The following is a 20,845-nucleotide window of genomic DNA, read 5'->3' on the forward strand; positions in this document are numbered from 1 at the left end:
CCCTGAAAGATTTTTGTCACAAATGCACGCATACACAAGTGAGTGGAGTATTAAATATTTGGACTGATTTCTCACATAAGGACGAAATTAAAATCATACCAAGAAACCAATGCAGCACTGGTCCAAAGAGGAAAAACTACCCTCAACTTACTTTTAGTTATCTGGTCCTTGTGGCTGACCTCCACCGTAGCCACCATATGCAGGGTAGCCGCCATATGACTGGTTTGGCATCCCAGAGGGCGGCTGACCTTGGCCGCCGTAGTAGTTCGAGTAGCCGTATTGGTAAGCCTGACCTCCGGGCATCTGCGCACCAGACGGAGGTCCAGTGGGCGTTGCACCAGGTGGCGGAACCTGACCAGCCTCCTGAGAATTTAAATTCAACAGCGAAATGAAAAATTTGTTAGAGACGCTTGCACAATATCATCTCAATTAAAAGGAGGGACCTGTGGTATGCTCACTTTCGTCACTCATGTCTCGCGTCCGTCATGAGGAAAAACACGACTTCTGAATATGTCTTGAGATAATCCTATTAAATTCTAACAGAAAATCCGCTTTGAAATGGACAGCCTGCACTCAAGCACGCCTTAGGATATGTCGATTCAATTCACGTTTCATCATTGCCTATTTTTTTAATAATATAATTTTAAAGACTCCTTTAATGCCAGCTAAAATAACTAAATACTTTTCAACAATTTCGCGCATTTAACGCATTCTAGTCTTTAATTTGCATGAAACACAATTGTAAAATGTGCATAGATACTCAATCTATAATATTTTATTTCAATTTAAGATTTTTTCGTATATTGGTACCGCGGCCACTGTGCCTCAAGCCTAAACCTGCCTACATACGTAACAAAAGGTATTCAAATAAAAAAGGAACATCATTCGACCTCGTGAGTTTATTTTCTTTGATTTTCATTAGGTAAACATTAGACCAGTGTACAAAGCTAAACAAAAATTTCAATCAAATAGATTGTTTTATCTGACTTATGCTCTTCGGCTAGTGAAAGTATTGGTGGAAATCACAAATCTGCCTAACAGCTAGCCTAGACTGCTCTGATCTGCCCAATGACAAGGTTTGATTTCTAGCTTGCTCATGGAAAAATGAGTATCTAGCACAAAATTACTTTCCCCGAGAATTCTATTTTTCTGATCCTGGCTCATAGCTACATACCTTGGCCTTCATTTGAGCTTCGATGGCTTCGGCCTCCTTAACTTTGCCAATAGACCTATAATATTCAGCCCACTGCATACTGTAGTCAGGCTGGCCATTTGTTGGCACAGCTTGAGGCGGTGCCTGCTGAGGAGCCATTGCCGGAGTGGCCGCGGTAGGTGGCATGGTCTGGTCAATAACAAGTCCCTCCTTAGAATGGAAATCATAGAGTGAAGAAGCCACTTTTCCGATCGGCACTTCTATCAGGGCCGATCAGACGATTCAGCAGGTCTGAATCTAGATTATACCTTTTGAGCCTTCGCCTGCTGCTCTATCATCTCTGCCTCACGGATCATGCCCAGCGAACGGTAGTACTCAGCCCATTGCATACTGTAGTCTGGCTGGCCTGTCTGCGGGTTGATTTGCACGCTGTTTGGGTCTCCCTGACCGCTGTTTTGCCACTGCTGGTAGCCGCCACCCCAGCCGCCCTGATTGAACTGCTGCTGTTGTCTGATAAAATTGAGATTTTATAGTTAAAATCAAATGCAAAAAGCAGAAGAGTGAGAGTTCTTACCCTCCAACAGGGTACTGAGTAGATGGGGGAGGTCCTCCACTAAGGACAGTTGGAGGCTGAAATTAGATTAGAGAGATTATTAACTCGTTAAAATACAAACACTGAATTTATATTCATGTTACTAAAGTTCTAATATTACAGGAGGTTCAAGAATTTATGGAATTAATTTGTGGTGATTCTTTATATTACTTTGAAATATAACTCCAGACGTTTCACAAGTTCCAGAATATTTGATTCAGATTACCTCATACTATATTGACTTTAATCATTTATTTTAATTAAGTGACAAAAAATTACTGTTCCCATTAATTGATTTAAAAATGTACTGTAAATTAAAAAAATAAAGATGAACTCAATTTCATTCTGATTAAATGTGCACAGCAATTAATAAAACTCAAAATAAACTCCATATCATGACTTGAAGTTTCAACACTAAATTAAAAGATATCTAGTTGAATTAGTGAAATAAATTTGAGAAGCAGTTGAGTTGCTAAACTTGTTGTGTTTCAATCTTCTGATCCCTACTCCTACAAATTGAAAGACTCACCACTCCAATTTTGTCCGTCATCATCCTTTTGGCGTTCTCAATCTGATCAGCACTACCCTTGACGATGAAAAGCTTCTCATTAGGGTTGGGAGGGGGTCGACGGTCAAGCTCGCAGTGGGCACCTGTCTGGTGGTTGATTTGCTTAATGGTTTCACCACCTCGGCCGATGATGATGCCGCACTTGTTAGCGGGAACAGAGAGCGTGATTTCATGTTTATCCATCTGGCCAGGGCCACCGCCACGCCTGTCCCAGTTGTTTCCAAATCCATTGCGGTCACCTGGGCCACCATTCTCCCTGCCGCCTGGTTTTCCTCTTCCTCTGCCTCCATCATTGTCCCTTCTCTGAAAGGCATAAAATACATTAAAAATACTGAAGCCTCATTAAACGCAAGAAAGCTCACCGAGACGCTATCAATCAACTCTTCTATCCTCTGCTTGGCCTCTGCGACCTGGCTAGGGGAGCCAGACAGAATGCAGCGACGCTCGCCTGGTCCTTCATCTCTGCCTTGATGGAACTGAACTCTTGCACCGGTTTCGCTCTGGATTTTCTTGATCATGTCCCCCCCTTTGCCAATGACAACACCAACGGCTGCTTTGGGGACAGCAACCTAGAGTTGTTAAATTGATTAATATGTGACAAAAACATCAATTATTATTAGTGGTAAATAGTTTAATTGATTGGCTGAGATTAATTAGATATAAAATTTTATAATTCATGTCACTTACAAACTGTTGATATATAGTTGTCGCAATTACGGAAGGGTTTCAATAAGTTTTATATTTAATTAAGAGGGACGTCTTACCTCAGTTTGGTCACCTCCACCGCCACCTCCTCCGCCAAAGCCGCCTGGTCCTCCTCTGAATCCGCCGCCGCCGCCGCCGCCTCCTCCACCTCTGTTAAACTGAGCATCCTTGTCGGAGATCAGTTCATAGACAAGCTGCTTAGCATACTGAAAAGCAGAAAAAAACGTTAACCTGTTAAAAAAGCTCACAGCAAAATCAAACTTCTATTGTTTGAGGATCTCCAGTGATTCTCAGTGCCTTTTCCATCTCAGTCTCTGGCCCATCCTGAATGATAACCAGCTTTGCTCCTGACTTTTCTTGCAACTGCTTGATCGTCTCTCCTCCCTTGCCAATGACCAATCCAACCTTGTTTCCAGGCACCATCATTTCCACCTAGAATAAATATAAGGAAAGGTTAGCTTACAGGTGAAGCCAAAATGATTAACTTCTTACGGAATTTTGACCCATATGTCCTCCGCCGCCGCCGCCTCCTCCTCCTCCTCCGCCGCCACCACCACCACCACCTCCGCCGCCACCTCCACCACGGCTCTCAAAGGTGTCAAATCCAGGAAGATCGCCTTCTTTGTTCCCTCTCTGATTTATGATGCCCATAATCATGTCACGGGCTCGGCTGTAATATTTTCAAATGAGTCACCACGTTGACAACGTAAATGCACGTACTTAATGGCATCCCTGGTGCCTGTAATGGTGCACAGTCTGTCAGGCAGTCCATGGCTGTCGGAAGCCATCTGGATTTTGCAGCCAGCCTCATTTTGCAGCCTGGTTATTTGTTCCCCGCCACGGCCAATGACTAAAATCACGTTTCAGATTAAATTATTTTACAATTTAAAAGTGTTAACTACTCACTCAGTCCAACCATCTTGTCGGGCACCCTTATGTCCTCAGTCACTACGCCGCCCATGCCAGGTCGCATGCCTGGGTTGCCTGCCATATTGCTAGGCTGTCTCATGGACGCGTAGTCATTGATGTTCCCTGCAGGCTTCTTAGCCTCTGGCTCTGAAGAAAATCATGCACGAAGAAAGGTTTTTATTTACGGATATTTAATCAATTCAATATCAATTCTGGTCTGCACATAAGTATGTTCCAACTGAATTAAAATTGTATACCTGTCCAATCCATGCCTGAACCTGGGCCGTCTTCAAGAGGCCTCTTTTGTCCTGCGTGTTCCCCGCTGCCGGGATTGATTTTAGCAGCAATCTGAAATTAATCAATTAGTACACTTAAGACAGAAAGAACCAATCTGAAGATGTAATTTTTTTGGTTACATATTAAAAAACTCATATGGAATAATCGAAACTCGTTCACCCACTTCTCGGCTGAATAGGGACCTCCATGTTAGAGGATGGTATCCTTACTCCGTAAATCTTATGGAGGAAAACGAGAATGTGAGTGAACGATTATTGTGACTTTTGCATACTGTGCTAAAATCTCTAAAATCTTAACTATAACATGACATGTGAGTGTGTTAATTAAATCACGAATAATGCTTTCCTAAGAGTGGGGGACGTCATGACTATGACTGTATTGTAGTGTTTGAGTGCTTAAATTATCAGTTTTAAGTTTTTCAGAGAGGGAAAACCGAAAGACAAATTAAACAACACAATTTCGCGAACAGAGAACAAACGATGGAAATTGACGGTGCCGTGTGGATCAGGTTCAGTAAAAATTTGGTGTATAATTGTATAAACATATTTAGAGACTCAAGGTTATGTGTTAAGCATTCTTTTGCCTCATAAAAAGGCCCGGTGGTGACCAATTCATGAGTTTTCGGTGCACCGGACCTTAATTAGCCACAAACAAACGCGATACACCGCTTATAGTGGTTCGCTAAATTGAAAAACAGCTTAAATGCCGGGTAAAAGCCAAAGCTTGGGACCATTGAACTTAAATGCCCGTAGCGGCATCGGCGAGAGGACGGTCACTTTTGACCTCGGATTTAAGCCACTATTTCGACGCAATTTAACGCAATTTACTTACCAAACGAGCACGGTGCAATGCTTCAGCAAAAGCAACGTTACTATTTGAAGATTGTGGCGGAGCTACCGCTGAATAATCACTCATTATGAACCATGCAGCAGAATAAGTGAAAAATGGCGCAACCCAAAACTGTCATGGACGCGTAAAATTGTTGTGGGGCAGCGGCGGCGGCAGCAGGAAAAGCTCTCTCTCTCTAGTCAATGTAGTTCCTAGTTGCGAACACAAGGTAGCGCCTGCAACATAGGTGCGGGTCGCGGGATCCGCCCACTCTCACGTAACAAAAAATGTAGGTGTGTAAATATAGGTGTTGCGACGTCCAAATAAGTAGAAATAATTTCGGACAAATCTACCAAACGAGTTGATTAGATCGCAGTTAGTGCGACACCCTTTCAACTTTCCTGCGTCGCTGGGCAGAATGAGGTGAATTTCGACGCGCTCTGCTCGTTCCGTGTGGACGGAGTTGGCCGACCAGTTTGACACTTAGTGCTGAGCGACTTCATTGTTCCCTCACTGAGGAAAGAAAACAAAGGGCCTGTGATGTTAGTGTTTGGATCGCGCTAATTGTCCATACATAGATGCCACGAAGAGTTACTGAAGCATTGGCGGAAATAGCCAGAGTTTAAGTGCCTTAGGAAATTGCAAAATTTGCTTTAACATAGATTTGGCAAAATGTTTGCCAAGAAGATAACCAATATTGACATCAAGAAATCCACCTTGAAAATTCAGGATTGTAAACGGGACAGTGCTACCAGACTTAAGCACGTAAAAATCGTAATCGGTAAAACTCTATTAAAATTTTGTCTAGTTATTTGTAACTGTTAATGATTTTTAGACAATGTGGAAACTTCAGTAGCCAAATCTTTTTTTGAGGCAAACTACAGTCATGTCTACAACATCCTTTACGAAAGTTTCCTAGCGGCTGAAACCAACTTGAAACAGAAAAGTAAATTTATGTTGTTATATCTTATAACATAAATATTAAACACATTTTGTTCGTTTTAGTTCAAAAGACACACAAGGAAGAGCTGGATTTGGTTCTCGCTGTACTTGAAAAAGTTTTGGTTTTGCTACCTGAGCTCTTGTCAAAACGCTGGCAATGCTACAGTCTCACAAGGATGATGCTCAAGCTTGTGCACCACGACAATGCCTGGAGGGTGAGAAAGGAGGGAATAAGGTTAGTTAACTGGTTGTTACTTTAAAATTATACTTAACATGTGTTTTTCAACTAGGTTGTTTCTGCTCTGGTACCAAGCTCTGGGAGAAAATGCTCCAGACACTCTCCACGCAATTTTTGCGACCCTTGTGCCTGGTTTTCCAACGCCAAAGTTGGGGGATAGGTTTTCAGCGCTGTGCAGTGACACTCCTTACACAATGTTTTTTGAATTGATTGAAGGTAGCAATTAATGTTTTTCGATAGATATTTAGATTTGATGTTTGCTGTTACTGCAGAGCAAGCAAGCCCTGCGAAAATTCAGCCGATTCTCCACTCGCAAAGTATGGATAAGCACTTGGAAGAACGGATGCAATCAGTTCTAGACACAATGCTGGACTTCATGGTTTCACAGGTAAATTTAGACTGATAGATTACAAATCACTATTTAACCCTTCATCTGAATCCCAGGTAACAAAAATTGAGTGGCGAGATCGTTTCGCTCGGCAACATCTGTGCTTCTCCTTTTTGTTGGACCGATTCAAGAAATTCTATCTGCCTCACATATTCCCCACGTTCTCACACTCCACCAGTTTATACAAACCAAATTTGGGTAATTATTAGTTCTCTTTCTGCCTTAAAGTTGCCACTGATATATGTCTACCTAGACTTCCCAGATTCCCGAAAACCCATATCCACGCTAATTGACACTCCAAACGGCAAAAAACCAGACCCGTTTGTTGCCTGCCGCGTCAACGTGATCAAATGGGTTTCCCAATTCGCGCACGTGAATCGGAGGGACTCCTTCACAGGCAGTCAAAGCTATGCCACCAGTGATGATGGCGGACCTGAGTACCGCAGGATCAGCGTCATCAGCCAGGGCCCAGAATCGTCTCTTGAGCATCGTGGAAGTCAGGTTTCCGACGCTGACAGCTTCCAAAGTGAAGGGTATTTTTTTACAGATTTCCCTGAATGCAGGCACTCAATTTTCTTTTCCATTTCAGCGATCCTGCTGGAAACTTGACGTCGATGTGTCTTGCGAGAGACGTGATGTATGGTTCAAGGGAAAACGTCAATTTTGTGCACGAGATTTATCGCCAAGCATTCCTGCTCAACTTCACTCATTCCTCAGCAATCAGAAAAGCGCTGGCAATATACAAGGACTGGATCCAAATGACATCAGCTGAAATTCCTCAATTCATTTTGGAACCTGTTGAGTCTGGCAGAGGACGTTTGCCATCGTTGGAATCTGCCTCAGAGGTCAGCCTTAACAACCGTGATGAAAAACGTCATGTTTCATATATTACCATTTCAGGTTGATGGTGGACATGAATCTAGAATGGATTCTCATTCCAGCAGTCTGACTGATGAGTCACACGTCAGAGCAGGCCTCCAGGTATTTCCTCCCTGAATTAACACTTTCTTAAATTGATCCATCTTCACTGCAGAATATCCTCCAAATCTTTATGACAAACGCTGCAAACCTGTTTCTCTTGGAGGTGACACCAGACCAATCGTCATCTCTTGAAGAGCAAGTAGATGCTTGCAAAAGAGTGCTAAACATTTATAGATACATGGTAATGAGGACCAAGATGGAGACAAAGACATGGTAAATAAGTCATTTTTATGCATGTACTTGAATCAAACTTGTTTGTGTGATTAGGGAGCAATTGCTAATGACCCTGCTGAAGATAACTTCTCAAGTGATAACGAAAATACCTCCCAAGCGAAAAGATGACACTCTTGGTGGAAAGTTGGCTCAAGCTTTATTTCAGGTGAAATCTTTGAATATTTTATGAACTTTGGTGGCTTATATTGAAATCCACAGACCCTCATTGTGACTTGGATCAAGGCCAACCTAAATGTCATTGTCAGCACAGAACTCTGGGATCATTTCTACCATACCCTTTCTTCTCTCACTCAGTGGGAGGAGTTGATAAAGGAATGGGCGGTGAGAATTTTTTTTCTAGAATCCAGGCTTTATCTGATTAATTTTGAAAATTTGTAGAAAACCTTGGATACTCTAACTAGGGTTATGGCTCGTCAGGTGTACAAGCTGGACTTAGATGATTTGCCTCTTGATAGAATGAAAGACCAAAAAGAGAAGCGAAGACCTCACGTGACGATTCCACAGCAGCCAAACAAAGACTTGGGCAGGCTGACGATTCGAAGCCCCAAGCATGGAGCTTTGTCTGCAGATAATTCCTCGTTACCAAGTAAAATTTTCCATGAGTTTAGGAAGAAAACTAATTAGCTCTATCCAGGTGCCTCTGTGTGTGGACCCGATGGCAACGAATTTATTAAAATCAAAGCATCTGGTGTGTGCCAACTGCTAAGGAGGAACAGAGGACTCAGAAGGTGTTTCAGTGACAGTTGCCTTGCTGCAAACAAGAGACGCATCTCTGTCCATTCAGCTGACAACGGAATTTTCAGATTTCCAGGTAAATTTCAACTCTATAAAATTTTAACAGTCTGGAATCAACTTATAAAACCCGGTTTTCAATCTCTGTAGATCAAGAAATTGAGCAATTGTTCCATTCAAAGAAGATCAAAAGGGCAAATTACATCAAAAGATCATTTTCCCTGGACTCCATCTCGCTTCCAAAGGATACAAGTTTGGGCTACCCTGAGTCAGGGACGCCAACTCGCACGCCTTCACCGTCACCCTCAAGTGGAGTTGGTGCAAGTTTGGTCAAGGACTCAATAATGCAGATGGACAACATCTCTGCCGATGGCAACAGCTATGATCCAAGCAACAACTCTGAGCATCGATCTGTGATGGCAGGTGGCAACCTCAAAGGCTGGTGCCCGGAAGTGGTGGTCATTCTGTGGCGTCGCATGCTTGGTGCTCTCGGTGATGTCAACCGCTTAGTTCACCCCAACCTGCACGTACAAGTTTTTGAGTACTTAATAGAACTTAGTCAAACACTGCTTAAGGTGAGTATTTATTTCATTAAATCTAAATTAAATTCAAGTGGAATCTAGGTTTGAAAGTCACTTTTGGACCTAGGTTCTACCAATATTAAATGTTTTATAGACTAAATAAGAACATTTTTTAGATACACGGGAACCACAGTTTAGTGCTTCAACCAAATTCTCCATCTCCATCAACAGACTTAGTTCCACCTTTTTTGATAATCATTCCTTGGTGTATGAAGGTATTGATGTTTTTTTTTTTAATTTTGAACTTGATTAAAACTACTTGAGTTCATTTCCAGGCTCTAGTCCTTCCTAATGACTACAACAGAGGAAAGGTTTGTGCTTATGAGTTGCTTTGTGACCTGATTTTGGCCTGTCAAGACATCAATCTGCCCAAAGATATTGTCATTGAATTCTATCGCGTTCTTCATTTGGGGCTAACAGGCACGCACCAGGTAAATACTCGTATATCGATGTCCTTTTCATGTACTCCTTTCTGACTCTTTATTTTGCAAGATTTTGGCACGTGATTGCATGCCTGTTCCTGTCACTCAAGGTGATGGTAGCAAGATCAGCCTTTCGGATGTAATATTTTGTTTTTGCTTTCTTTGTTCACTTTGTGCTTTTACTTGGCAATACCTGATTGCCTTTTGTTTTGGTTAGCCTGTGATCAATGCGTTGGTCAGACATTGCGGAACTCGATTTTTCTCACTGATGCTTCCTGGACACACTCTGCTGATGCTGGATTTCATGCAGGCCTCAAACACAGTCATTGGGTCAAATGATATTCGTGGTGTAAGTTTTTTCGGTCATCATTTTTACGAATTTTATTAATAGATATTATTTGTTTTAACATAGGTGCCACGCACAGAGGCCATGTCGATAATTGGTGCCTTACTCAGCCTAAATTCTATTGCTGAAAACGCAGTTCTGAATCCAAACAGCACCGAATACTCGCTCATTACATCTTCTGATACAAAGGTAATCAAGAACCAGCCAAAATAAGATTTCGATTTCTCATTCTTAATTTTTTTCTAGGATTATATATTTACCCTGCTGTTGCGATTTGGTAAAATGGAGCAATCTGGCAAAGCTCGATGCATTGCTTTGTCATGCATTGGTATATTTTTATGCGAGGAATTGCGACAAAGACATTCCCACCCAAAGATGCGTGATGCAATCAGTGTACTTCTGATGTCACTTAGGGTAATTGAACTCCTGCACTCATTGATTTTGCATACTAATCTCGTTTTCTTTTCAGTGTAACCACAAAACTATTGTTAAAGTAGCCATAGAAAACATTTTGCTTCTGGCCGACAACACAGATGCGCTATTGATGCAGCATCCTGAATTACCTCTTCTCATTGTTGAAGTAATTACCTCGCAAATTCTGTAAATGCCACTTCTAATTCATCTTTTTTCGTCTAGACTGTTGTGCAAACAATTCACAGCCTCCTTGTCACTGACAACACTCCAATGTTTGACGATGAAGGTCGTCTTTTGGTCAGCCTGCTCTTCTGCATTGGGGAGTGGTGCATGAGACTTCCCGTTTATTTGCTCACGAAGTCATTTGCTGGGAGTTGTCTTTTGCTCAATGTGTTTAGAGTAAGTTACATTTGAATTGGGTTGCTGAAAAGAAGCTGTTAAAATACATTCAAGTCTTAGCAGATCTAATTTATATTTGTAAGTGCGATAAAACTGTTTAATCTGCAGGTACTTAACTGCATTTTGTCAAAAAATCAAACACACTCAGAGCTCCCGCCTCTCGACTCGGATTTTGAGCCAAATATCAAGTTTGATGACCTAAAAGAAAGACCCTGGCAAGGAGGAAGAGGAACCCTGTTGCCAAGCAACAATCACAACCTGAATGAAAACTCGGTGACCAGTTTAAAACTAGCTGCTAAGACGGTAATCGCTTCAAAATATTTCTTCAATTATAGTCACTGCATTTAATATTATTTAGGTTTTCACTCACCTTCTGAGACACTTGGATCACTTCCCGATGGCTTCGCGTGCTGCGAGGCTTTCGTCACTAGCCGAGGAGCATGACGATGTGCCTGGACTGAACTCCAGCAAGCTCAACACGCAAATTTTCTCTGAGCCAAACGTCCAGCTCTTCATTATAAACAACAAAATAATCATGTCAATGATTGAGCTGCCTGCGCCAGAGCCCACCATTGGAGGAGTAACATTCGGACTGTGCGCGGCACCATTCCAAGTGAGACTGATTTTGCGAGATAGAGGCTGCAAAACGTGTTGGGACGCATCACTTTTGTACTGCAACGAGGAGGACAAAGCTCACTGCTCAAGCCCAGCTCCAAGTGAGTTAATTTTACTAAATTTCGTTTATTTTTATTATTCATTTTATTGGACACCATCGGTGTACAACTAACAGTCAATTACAAATTTATTATAACGGAATGCTCGAAATTTCGTTTATGCAATCGCAAAATGTTTAAACATGGAATCAATCAATATTTTTGCTTGCTTTTTCAACTCCAATTTTAACTGCTTTGGCATGTCGTTCATGCCGCGGAAAAACGGCCCATCTCTTATCGTCGCATTTGTAAATAATCACCGCCAGGCCTACCGTTGGCAAAAATGCCCCTGGGTAATTATTTACAAATGCGACGATAAGAGATGGGCCGTTTTTCCGCGGCACGAACGATGTATGGGACAAATCGCTGCCGTTGCAATTTGAATATTGACGAAAGGAAATAATAATAGACAGACCCACATCAAATTGGCCATTCCGTAATTTCGCAGGCTTTTCCAAAGACCTTGAGTATATTAACTCGATTGGAGCGTTCATCGTTGAGCAAAATGCTGCCTCGATGCACAGGGTGATCAGACGCAAACCGCCAAATGTTTTGCCAACCTTTGAAAACGCAGAAGATGATATGGACAGCCTTGACGATGTAAAATTCCCCAATTTGTCCGTTTATTCAGAATTCACTAATTTGCATGCATAAACAGCTCCTCCAGTACATTGGTCATACAAGCTCGGAGTGCCTGATTGCTCTAGACACGCCAAGAAACGTGGCCGCACAAAGCATGCCTTCGCTCAATACCAGAGTGGAAGTGGAGGCATTAGCATCAATTGTGAGCCAGAAGAAAAACGAAAAGGAGTTTGTTAGCTGCAACAGGGAACAAGAGCACCAATAGTATGATGATAATCTTGCGTAAATATTTGTGTACCAAATAAATCTTTCAGCTTAATGGCCTCAAAATGCCTTCCTGAACCTCAGACGACACCAAGCTTGTGCTTTGATTTGTGCAAACTGCTGTTTTCACACTTTGGCTACACAGGCTGGGAGCGTAGATCTCATATCAACTTGCTGCGTAAAGATGAAAAGTTCATCAGAGAGGTCAGGAATCTGGATGCAAAAATATGCCGAGAAACCCACAAAATCGCCGTATTTTACGTTTCGGATGGTCAAGAAGACAAGAACTCGATCCTCTCCAACACATCTGGCAGTGCTGCCTACGAAGAATTCGTTGCTGGGCTAGCGTGGGAGGTGGAGCTGGAGAGCCACACCGGCTTCATGGGTGGACTGCAAAAAAACAAAAGCACTGGTGATACAGCACCGTATTACGCAACATCCTTTGTTGAGGTTATGTTCCATGGAGCCACTCGAATGCCTTCTTCAAGCCAAGAAAGTTTACTTCAAAAGGTATGCAATTCAAAGCAATACATTTTTGTTCAGTCTAAATCCCAACGCAATTTTTACATGAATTTGATATAATCAACAACTACCCATCGGCTCTAATCACACATTTTTTGCCATTTTTATTGAAAACTGAATAATATACTTACAATCCGCATCTTAAACTAACTCTGTAACAATTTTAGTACTGTACGCATTGTGCGTTTATAACAATTTTCTATTCTATAAATTAACGTTTGAAAACCGTGCATTTTATTTACTACTTCTCTCTTATTTTGTTAATCAAGTTCCTACAGTAGAAATTTCTTAATTTAATTACTTCATCTACTTCCCGTCCCAAAGGAACTATAATGAATACAGAGGAACCGATTTAACAATTATTATTAAACTCTATTTATTCAACATCTGATGCTCAAAATATTTTGTCAAATTAACTAATTAGTTATGGTTGCACAATTTTTTTCGTTTCAGTCAATTTATTGCGGTAATTTAATTTAAGATGTGCTCATTTGATTTTAAGACGCACAATTATAATTCATACGCTTTTGTATTTAGACCCGCCACCTTGGAAACGATGAAGTCCACATCGTGTGGTCAGAAAACTCTCAAGACTATTGGCGCGGTATAATCCCAACTGAGTTTTGTGATATCCTGTTGGTCATCTACCCCCTGCCAAACCGATTGTACCGCGTGCAGGTTAATCGCAAGAAAGACGTACCCTACTTTGGACCGCTATTCAATGAGGCGATCGTGGGTCACCAAGCACTACCAACGCTTGTTAGGGCGACCGCAATCGCAGCCTCCAGAGCCAAGAGGAGCATGCTTCCCATGTACCAAACCTTGTAAGCTCGCCTAAATTGAGTAAATTTTGTTTTCTTCAATCTGAGATTATTCGCAGCTTTGAAGAAAGGACTAAAGCGTTGTTGACAATCGCAGACCACTACAAAATTCCATCAACATTTGAGGAGTTCACTTCAGCGGTGTATGCTCCTGTATACCTAGTGAAATCAACTGGTAGGTGAAACGTCAGAAAATATATATTTTTTTCAATTGAAATTTATTCCTGGTTCCTTGGAGCTTTGATACTTAATGACAATTTACTGTGGTCATCTTTATCATTGAAAAATGAAAGCTGAAGCGGTCAAAATTTTTGAAGTTCCAATCACATTTAAGGAATTTAATCAAAATGAGGGTATTGAAACATGCATTATTTGCGCAGCTTCCATGTATTCGTCCAGCAACGAGCCTGGCCATAACGCAGACAGCACTCCACACCATTTAATGGGCTCAGTGATGCGATCAAACAGCACACTGTCTGCGAACTCGCTGTCTGGCAGCACCACATCCACCGTGACACTAGACACTTTCACCATGATGACCGACCACCATTCATTTGGCGCCGAGGAAGATTTGCATGATATCGCGTTGAGTGATAGCTCTGGCCCACCAACCATATCCTTTGCAAAGGACGCAGACTAGATAGGCTCTTACTTATATTTCCATTATATAATGTACTTTCTTTCCAACTGTCCTTCTAATTATAATCATTACGTTTTTTGTTCATAAGATAATTTATTCACGGTTACTTAGTTTGTCAAATCAACTGTTAATGCTATTTTATAAACAATAAATTTATTTTTAAATTTAATACAACAGCTAAAGCACGTTTGTCTTATTTCCTTTTGGCAAGACCAGCGTTGATTGCTCTGAGCAGAGTGAATGCATCACCAGCCAGCTCGTCTTCGTCGATTGTCCAAAGGGCAGCTCCGCCCAGATTCTTTGAGACAATGTACTCGGCCTAATTGAGAAAAAATATGTTCAGTCAATCAGATAAACAAGATTGCGCTGCAGTGCACAATCGAATTAGAGATAAAAATTCGTTGATTTGCTAAATTTAAAAGACCACACTTCAAAGCGTAACTACTTATTGCTTCGTTGAAATAGAAAATTGAAAAAACGAAAATTATAGAGCATTAATAAACGCACCTTGAAGGCGATTGAGGTCTCATCGTCATATGAAAACCATTGATTTCCTTTGTATGCATATGGCGCCTGATTCAGCGAGTCCCTCTGAACAGTCCATTCGGAAGAGGCAACAGCGAACTATACGATGGGAAAATTTCGCCATTAACAACGCGTTTTTTTACATAGACAGAAAAAGGCTGCTACGAGCTCTTGTCGCGTCTAGCACCCTTCTGGTACGGACCTCATTATAGCTGAGAATTCCAGCTTCGTAAGTCCAAGGACCGGCGTCGCCAACTCCGATCACATCTGCGCCAATACCGTTGTCAGCCTCGGAAACCAAGGTAAACGTGTGCCCGTACCCGGGAATGCCGATGACCAATTTGCCCGGGGTGAGTCCGCCGTCCAGGAACAAGGTAACAGATGCATTCTAGAGAGGGATTTAATCAGTTTGCAAATTTAGTGCGAGAGTTACATCCATTTGTGTAAATTCGCGTGCGGAATACAAATGTGAGTGGTGCGCGAAAGCTTTGCTTTCAGCCGTGCAGGACAAACAAGCGAAAATATGATACATGGGATTGCGAGCGGATGGAACCTGCTTTTGTTTTTGGACGCGGACGAAATTTTCGGATTAAATATGCACAATATAGGGGCCGAGCCGAGCTTTGTAATATCTAATTTGGCTAACTAAACTTGTTAAAGGCCGCTTGTGCAAAGCAGCGGGCCGCAATATGGGTTGTTATTTATGACTATTATCCAACCTATCGCGCGGACCCTTTCGCCTCTTTTGTGCTGATCTCGTTAACTTACATAGTGGCACCCGGTACACACACTTAAGCTGATTCGGCTAAATGGAAACCGATTTTCGTTTTCAAAAGAGAATAAGTAGCATTCGCTTTTCCTTGTGAGCGATAATGGCACAAACTTTCGCTTTATTGATTGTAGTGCACTACTTAAATTTACCGTCGTGCATGTGTTATAACTGCCCTGCGCTACAGGATTGTATTCAGGCAAGAAATAGAGGATATCGAAAAGCTAGCCCACGACTGTTATTCATTTCCCAGGCTACTCATTAAAGCTGCACGCGCTTATCTCTCTCTTTTGTTAGCGGCAAACGAGACCAAAAAGAATGAAAAGAAAATCAAAGAAGTCGTGAGCACTCGAGCCGTTGGCTTCATCGTATTTGAAAAATTAATGCCGAAATCAAAAAAGAGCTTACCACGCAAAGGGGATTAGCTTCTGGCAGGTACAGCGGAGCGTTGTGGCCCGTTCGCAGGTTCCAAGGTCCGTCGTAGTCGTAGCCGAGGAGCACGAAGTAATCCAGGCTCCTGTCAAATAAATATTATGTACGTTTTTTGATGGATTCGAAAAAAATCGTCTCTCTTTCCACGCGTCCCGTCGGCTGAATCAATAACTACTCACTTTTCCATCTCTACAATGTCGTAAGAGCGCTCGATGGTTTCTGCCAGGGAGCCGACAGTTGCAATCAGCTCGAACCCTTCAGGATCGAAGGCTTTCCTCAGTTCGCTGAGCAGAAGCGGGAAATTCGTCTGACGAGAAGTGTGTTTATATGAAATGAGATATGGGAGTGGGTGCCCCGATGGAGAGAAACAACATAATTTTAATCTGGAGAAAGCATCGAATCGGACTGAAAGATATTCTCGGCGAATGTTTTTCTCTCTGTGTACGCATATACACAGTACACAGATGAAAACAGGTATAGGCGCAGGAATATAAAAGTGTGCGCGTCTACTTAGCAGATGGGGAAAAATTCGATTTTCTGCCAAGAGAAAATGTGAATTCTTCATGAAAAGCGTTCGCATTGGAGCTTTGAACGTCACATCTAAGATTATATGTAGTAAAAGCGGCCTTTTAAGGTTGGTTCACGGGCGTGAAACATCAGCGCTTCTCGGGAAGCAGGCGGCGGCAACCTGCTCGACGTGGCTGTTTTGGGGTTGCATAATCCCTGGAAAATCACGTCGGCTAACTTTTCTCTCCGGGGATTAAGCACGTTAATAGCGGTCAAATTATTCAAAGCCCGTAAGTTATTGTTTCCTTTTCTTTCGGAATACTTTCCACGCTAATCTATATTTAATTCAAGTCGAAGCGCGAAAGAAGTAATATATTATTCAAATCCGCGCACACGTTACGGTTCCCACCATGCGCCGCACTGTTGGTTAAAAGCAAAAAAACCATTACCAGTGTAATTTATGGATTTAATGAGATTATCTTTTACTACATTTAGGGAGCCGTCCACAAAAGGGGGAAGCTCTCATTTTGTTTAAAATTGTGGAATCATTGAACCACCCGCGTAAAAGAGCAGAACGGGGCTCTTCTGCTTTTTTAATCTAAAATCCAGCTCTTTAAAAGAGTGAAAAAATAGTGCACGATTATGAGACTAAATACCTTATCGTTGGCTGTGAGTGGGTAAAGCCAGTCGATCTCGATGCCCTCGAATTGGTATTTCTTCAAGTAAGCGACCACGTTGCTGGCCAGATTAGACCGACGAGTTGCATTGCCTGCAATCTGTTTAAGCAGCTTATACTTTTAAACGGCCATTTGCATAATCAGTTTCGTACCGCAGAGAAATGAACCGCCGAGTTGGCCCATCCACCTAGGCCGAGCAATGGCTTAAAGCTGGGGTTGATTGCCTTGAGCGCGACGAATTTCGCGTAGCCTCCTGCGTGGCGTGAAAGAGAGAGAAAGAGCAATTAAGAAAAGCGGAGCGGAGTGAGTGGCGCCGATCAGTCTCCCAGAGCATTTAAACTACTTTTCACGCGAATTATTGATTGCTGGAAAAGCGGCACGGGTGACAGCACAGCGGCTGGCAAAAGCTTTCCGGCCCCGTGTTCTCTTTTAAACCCGAAGAAACTTTGCCATTCGCACTCACACACGATCACGCCGACAGTTTGTTTCTTTTCTTTGGGAAAAGTGGTACTTTCCTTGCCCGCCCGCTGCCGCGCGCGGTATCAATATTTCCCTTCGCACGGGGGGAGAGAAAGCGAGAGTGCTTTTTGCCGTGTGTGCCAGAGAAATTTTGCAGTGATTTATTGACTGCGTGAATGGATGCACTTTTTCTATGCGGCATTCATTCCCAACTTTGACGACTGAATTCACAGTGCGAGTCGTCAGTCTCTGGAATATGAAAAAAAAATGGAAAAGTCATTTGTCGACGAAATGGGCGTGCTATGAATGAGAGCGAAACTAAAAAGAGAAGACGTCGTGTTTCCTCTTTCGCGGTAACATTAATTGTCGCTTTCAACGGGAAATGAGAACAACTGCGAAGCACGATGGTGTTCGATCTCCCTTCGTTTGCAAGTTTGAAAATCAAGTTTCTCGTCGCTTCGCTGATTTGTTTTTCCGATTCATAGAGAGCAATTATTGAGGAAATGAGTGAGTTATTTTGGTAGGAGAAAACTCCATTTATAAACACTTAAATGTATTTCGTTCATGTGAAGCTATGTCATCGAAAGGAGACTGTGCGTGTTAGTTATTTTTTTATTTCCGAAGATTTGGTTCGATTCAGTTTACTTTAAAGAGTAATATTTGTATTTCTCATAAAAATATTTTTGGTCTCCTTTGAAATAATACCAAAATTGTAACTGCTAGTCGAAATTACAGTTTCGACAAAAATTTCGACGTTTTAGACATTTAAAACTCATTTCCGTCATTTTCACGAATTTTTCTTCTTGAGTGCTTAATTTTTTGTTCTTGTTTTGGAGATATTATTAAAACCCGTTTCAGGGAAAATTTCATCCTACTTGCAATTTATTTTAATATTGAGTTGGGAAAAAATATAAATCAACAAAACTGCGATGTTATGATGAATCGGGCAAAATATGAAAACACTACAGGGAAAATTGCAAAAATAGTTTATTTTAGTAGGTTTCTGGGCAAGTTAGATGGTCTTAAGCAAAACTGTATTTTCACATACATTTTATATTTCAGTTGATTTTAAAATGGAATTATATCGCTTGAAATTCTATGATTCGTTCTCATTTGAATTCTTTTTCTTCGTAAATCGCACCATAAAAAAAGATTGAAAAACTACACGCACAGCTCTACTCTCTCTTACAGTGATAATTATTAGCAGCCAGTTGTGTGTCAAACGTCAGGACTCGTTAAACCGCGCTGATCAGAGCCGCAACAAAAATAGACTGACAGCTGTCGGTGCGTTTGTGTGTTCATAATTTCAATATCCGGCACAGACAGAGCAATTTAAACCAAAATCGCGATAAATCCGTCGAAAGCAAAGGACAAAAGCGAATTCGGGTATTGTAGCATACCTAATCCGCCGCCCGCCTCCAAATCCGCCCACGGGTCGAGGCTTTCAACTTGGTCAGAAGAGTCAAGGCCGGCGAACACATACACTCCGTGGGTGCACAGAGACGGGTCAATGCTGGGTATCTGGAAAGTGCCACCGTCGGGCCTATAGACAGACCAGCTCGCCATCTGACATATTACGGCACTCTCACCTGCGAAATGTCAGAATTACTGGATGGCAACGGCCGGTCTACTAACGTATGCGCCCCGGCCTGTATCGCCCGTCGTATTTTATCTTTAACGACGGGGCGCCGGGCAGAAAGATGCTTTTACCTGCGGTGGCGAGTGCCGCTGCCATGCAGATTGCTAGCAAAATGCTCGCTTTCATCCCGTCTTGAGTCTCCGCACGTCGGTCAAAAATCAAGGGAGTTGCTCTCGATCGCTCGCTCGCCTCCAACTGATTTAGGATTTCTCGCCAACGGAGAGATTCGGCCGAGCCACCGCAGCCGTCCTTTTTATTTACCGCAATCGACGCTCACTCGAATCGAAAGAGCGGATTTTTTATCAGCAGATCGCTGCTCATTCACGCAGGTGCGATTAGATGATATCTACCCGCTAAAATACTCTCCGACGACTTTGACGTTTGCACAATGAGCTGGCATGCACGACAACAACTGTAAAAGTTTGACGACAGAACACAAGATTAAAAAATTTGCTTGTCAAATCTGGACGTATTCTTCACCGCGTGCAATAACGATAACTGCAAGAATTAAAAGCTTATCAAGCTGCCGAGATGCAGAATAATAAGAACCGTGCGTAATTTAGCAAGCTTGCACAATATTTATTGCTGCGTCTGAAAATTCGGGATCACCTTGAATCGCAGTCAGCGTCATGTGGATTAATGCATGTGCGAAAAAATGAGTTCTCGCGGCAACGCAAATTAACTATTGATCGCGCTCTATGGTATCAGGCTTCATGCCATGCAGGATTATGTAACATTGTTCTAGAAAAAGCACGCTGGTGATGATGATGATGTTGATGATACCGGAGCTGAATGCATTAATAAAGAGAGAGCTAATTAAAAAACGCAGTAAGGCGATTACTTTTTTTATCGAGGTCGACGTAGTGTAATTTTCCGAGAGCGAAGACAGCGCTGTTTGCACCTTGTTTTGTACACGTCAAGCCTGTTGAGTTTCCTCCGCGCGCTTTTCATCACGGTATTTGAAACCGTCACCTTTTACTCTGGAAATTTTAATTGCAAAATTCCTGTAACCATCCAGTAATTAAAATGTCAGGTTGATGCGACTATGAGAAATTTCGAAATCAATCAGACTAATGCGACTTCTGCTGAAAAGCTAGCAGAACTCAATTTATTTAATTCACTTTACCGATGCAGCTGTAAATTAATTATTAATAAATTTGAGTCATGAATGACAAATAACGTCTTTTCCTGGAAGTGTTTCACCATTTGTGTTTGTTCGATATCGATCATTTCAAGAGCGGAAATCGCTCGCGCCTCGCGCACCCATTGCGACGCTCGGCGCGAAAATCGATACACACGCGGCCCATTCTGGTAATAATTTGCCGCATCTCCTCGCTCTGTCTGACTTGAGCGCTATAATTACGCGAAAAGGCGCGCAAAGAAGTGCACACGGTGCGAACTCGGGACGCCGAATTAAGCATTCCGCGATTGCTCCGCCGAGCCGGTGAATACATTTCGCCAAACGGAAAAGTAGAGACGATCCATATCTCGCCCGGCAGTGCTCTCGCCGGGGCGCGTTTACCCGTTTCACTTCTTCCCTGCTCTACCTCTCGGGGCTAATGTAAA

The 20,845-nt window shown here is 42.3% G+C and overlaps 3 protein-coding genes across 6 annotated transcripts; 1 reads left to right on the plus strand and 2 right to left on the minus strand.

Annotated features, from left to right (window-relative positions):
* Positions 1-151: 151 nt before the first annotated feature.
* Positions 152-5,241, minus strand: LOC135934313 (far upstream element-binding protein 3-like). 3 transcript variants are annotated; one of them, XM_065475959.1, is made up of 13 exons: positions 5,056-5,241; positions 4,185-4,275; positions 3,925-4,074; positions 3,739-3,868; positions 3,511-3,688; positions 3,280-3,450; positions 3,078-3,224; positions 2,676-2,882; positions 2,275-2,616; positions 1,728-1,783; positions 1,462-1,663; positions 1,175-1,342; positions 152-363 (listed from the first exon to the last, which is right to left on the minus strand). In XM_065475959.1, the coding sequence occupies exons 1-13, from the start codon at positions 5,137-5,139 to the stop codon at positions 154-156; spliced, it is 2,136 nt and encodes a 711-aa protein (XP_065332031.1). In that variant the 5' UTR covers positions 5,140-5,241; the 3' UTR covers positions 152-153. The 3 variants fall into 3 exon arrangements, with proteins under 3 accessions (XP_065332031.1, XP_065332030.1, XP_065332032.1); XM_065475958.1 differs by having other exon boundaries at positions 1,175-1,363; XM_065475960.1 differs by lacking the exon at positions 1,175-1,342.
* Positions 5,242-5,340: 99 nt separating this feature from the next.
* On the plus strand, positions 5,341-14,453 carry LOC135934307 (ral GTPase-activating protein subunit alpha-1). Of its 2 annotated transcripts, XM_065475947.1 has the most exons (31): positions 5,341-5,833; positions 5,888-5,998; positions 6,058-6,229; positions 6,285-6,448; positions 6,505-6,620; positions 6,677-6,818; positions 6,874-7,153; positions 7,210-7,465; positions 7,521-7,601; positions 7,654-7,814; positions 7,869-7,980; positions 8,034-8,156; positions 8,214-8,421; positions 8,470-8,646; positions 8,718-9,142; positions 9,265-9,363; positions 9,424-9,579; positions 9,641-9,709; positions 9,788-9,919; positions 9,983-10,105; positions 10,163-10,330; positions 10,386-10,496; positions 10,553-10,729; positions 10,838-11,032; positions 11,088-11,445; positions 11,891-12,042; positions 12,101-12,288; positions 12,339-12,798; positions 13,348-13,634; positions 13,691-13,806; positions 14,012-14,453. In XM_065475947.1, exons 1-31 carry the CDS (start codon positions 5,725-5,727, stop codon positions 14,269-14,271), a joined length of 5,688 nt encoding a protein of 1,895 aa, XP_065332019.1. In that variant the 5' UTR covers positions 5,341-5,724; the 3' UTR covers positions 14,272-14,453. The 2 variants fall into 2 exon arrangements, with proteins under 2 accessions (XP_065332019.1, XP_065332020.1); XM_065475948.1 differs by lacking the exon at positions 9,641-9,709.
* On the minus strand, positions 14,406-19,582 carry LOC135934317 (probable chitinase 2). Its single transcript, XM_065475965.1, has 9 exons — positions 19,351-19,582; positions 19,041-19,229; positions 17,334-17,434; positions 17,161-17,280; positions 16,177-16,304; positions 15,974-16,082; positions 14,999-15,184; positions 14,779-14,895; positions 14,406-14,590 (listed from the first exon to the last, which is right to left on the minus strand). The coding sequence occupies exons 1-9, from the start codon at positions 19,403-19,405 to the stop codon at positions 14,465-14,467; spliced, it is 1,131 nt and encodes a 376-aa protein (XP_065332037.1). The 5' UTR covers positions 19,406-19,582; the 3' UTR covers positions 14,406-14,464.
* Positions 19,583-20,845: the final 1,263 nt, after the last annotated feature.

This window comes from Cloeon dipterum, chromosome 1 (assembly GCF_949628265.1).
Source record: "Cloeon dipterum chromosome 1, ieCloDipt1.1, whole genome shotgun sequence".
Taxonomy (NCBI): domain Eukaryota; kingdom Metazoa; phylum Arthropoda; class Insecta; order Ephemeroptera; family Baetidae; genus Cloeon; species Cloeon dipterum.

What these genes read in the sequence shown, in the direction of transcription:
- LOC135934313 (XM_065475958.1), bottom strand. Translation starts at nt 5,139, where the DNA reads ATGAGTGATTATTCAGCGGTAGCTCCGCCACAATCTTCAAATAGTAAC. An exon ending in CATTGCACCGTGCTCGTTTG is followed by an intron (nt 4,276 to 5,055) that starts GTAAGTAAATTG and finishes GATTAATTTCAG; the next exon opens with ATTGCTGCTAAAATCAATCC. An exon ending in GACATATGGGTCAAAATTCC is followed by an intron (nt 3,451 to 3,510) that starts GTAAGAAGTTAA and finishes TATTTATTCTAG; the next exon opens with GTGGAAATGATGGTGCCTGG.
- LOC135934307 (XM_065475947.1), top strand. Translation starts at nt 5,725, where the DNA reads ATGTTTGCCAAGAAGATAACCAATATTGACATCAAGAAATCCACCTTG. An exon ending in TTACATCTTCTGATACAAAG is followed by an intron (nt 10,106 to 10,162) that starts GTAATCAAGAAC and finishes ATTTTTTTCTAG; the next exon opens with GATTATATATTTACCCTGCT. An exon ending in AGGGAACAAGAGCACCAATA is followed by an intron (nt 12,289 to 12,338) that starts GTATGATGATAA and finishes TAAATCTTTCAG; the next exon opens with CTTAATGGCCTCAAAATGCC.
- LOC135934317 (XM_065475965.1), bottom strand. Translation starts at nt 19,405, where the DNA reads ATGAAAGCGAGCATTTTGCTAGCAATCTGCATGGCAGCGGCACTCGCC. An exon ending in GACATTGTAGAGATGGAAAA is followed by an intron (nt 16,083 to 16,176) that starts GTGAGTAGTTAT and finishes TTTATTTGACAG; the next exon opens with GAGCCTGGATTACTTCGTGC. An exon ending in AGACCTCAATCGCCTTCAAG is followed by an intron (nt 14,591 to 14,778) that starts GTGCGTTTATTA and finishes TTTCTCAATTAG; the next exon opens with GCCGAGTACATTGTCTCAAA.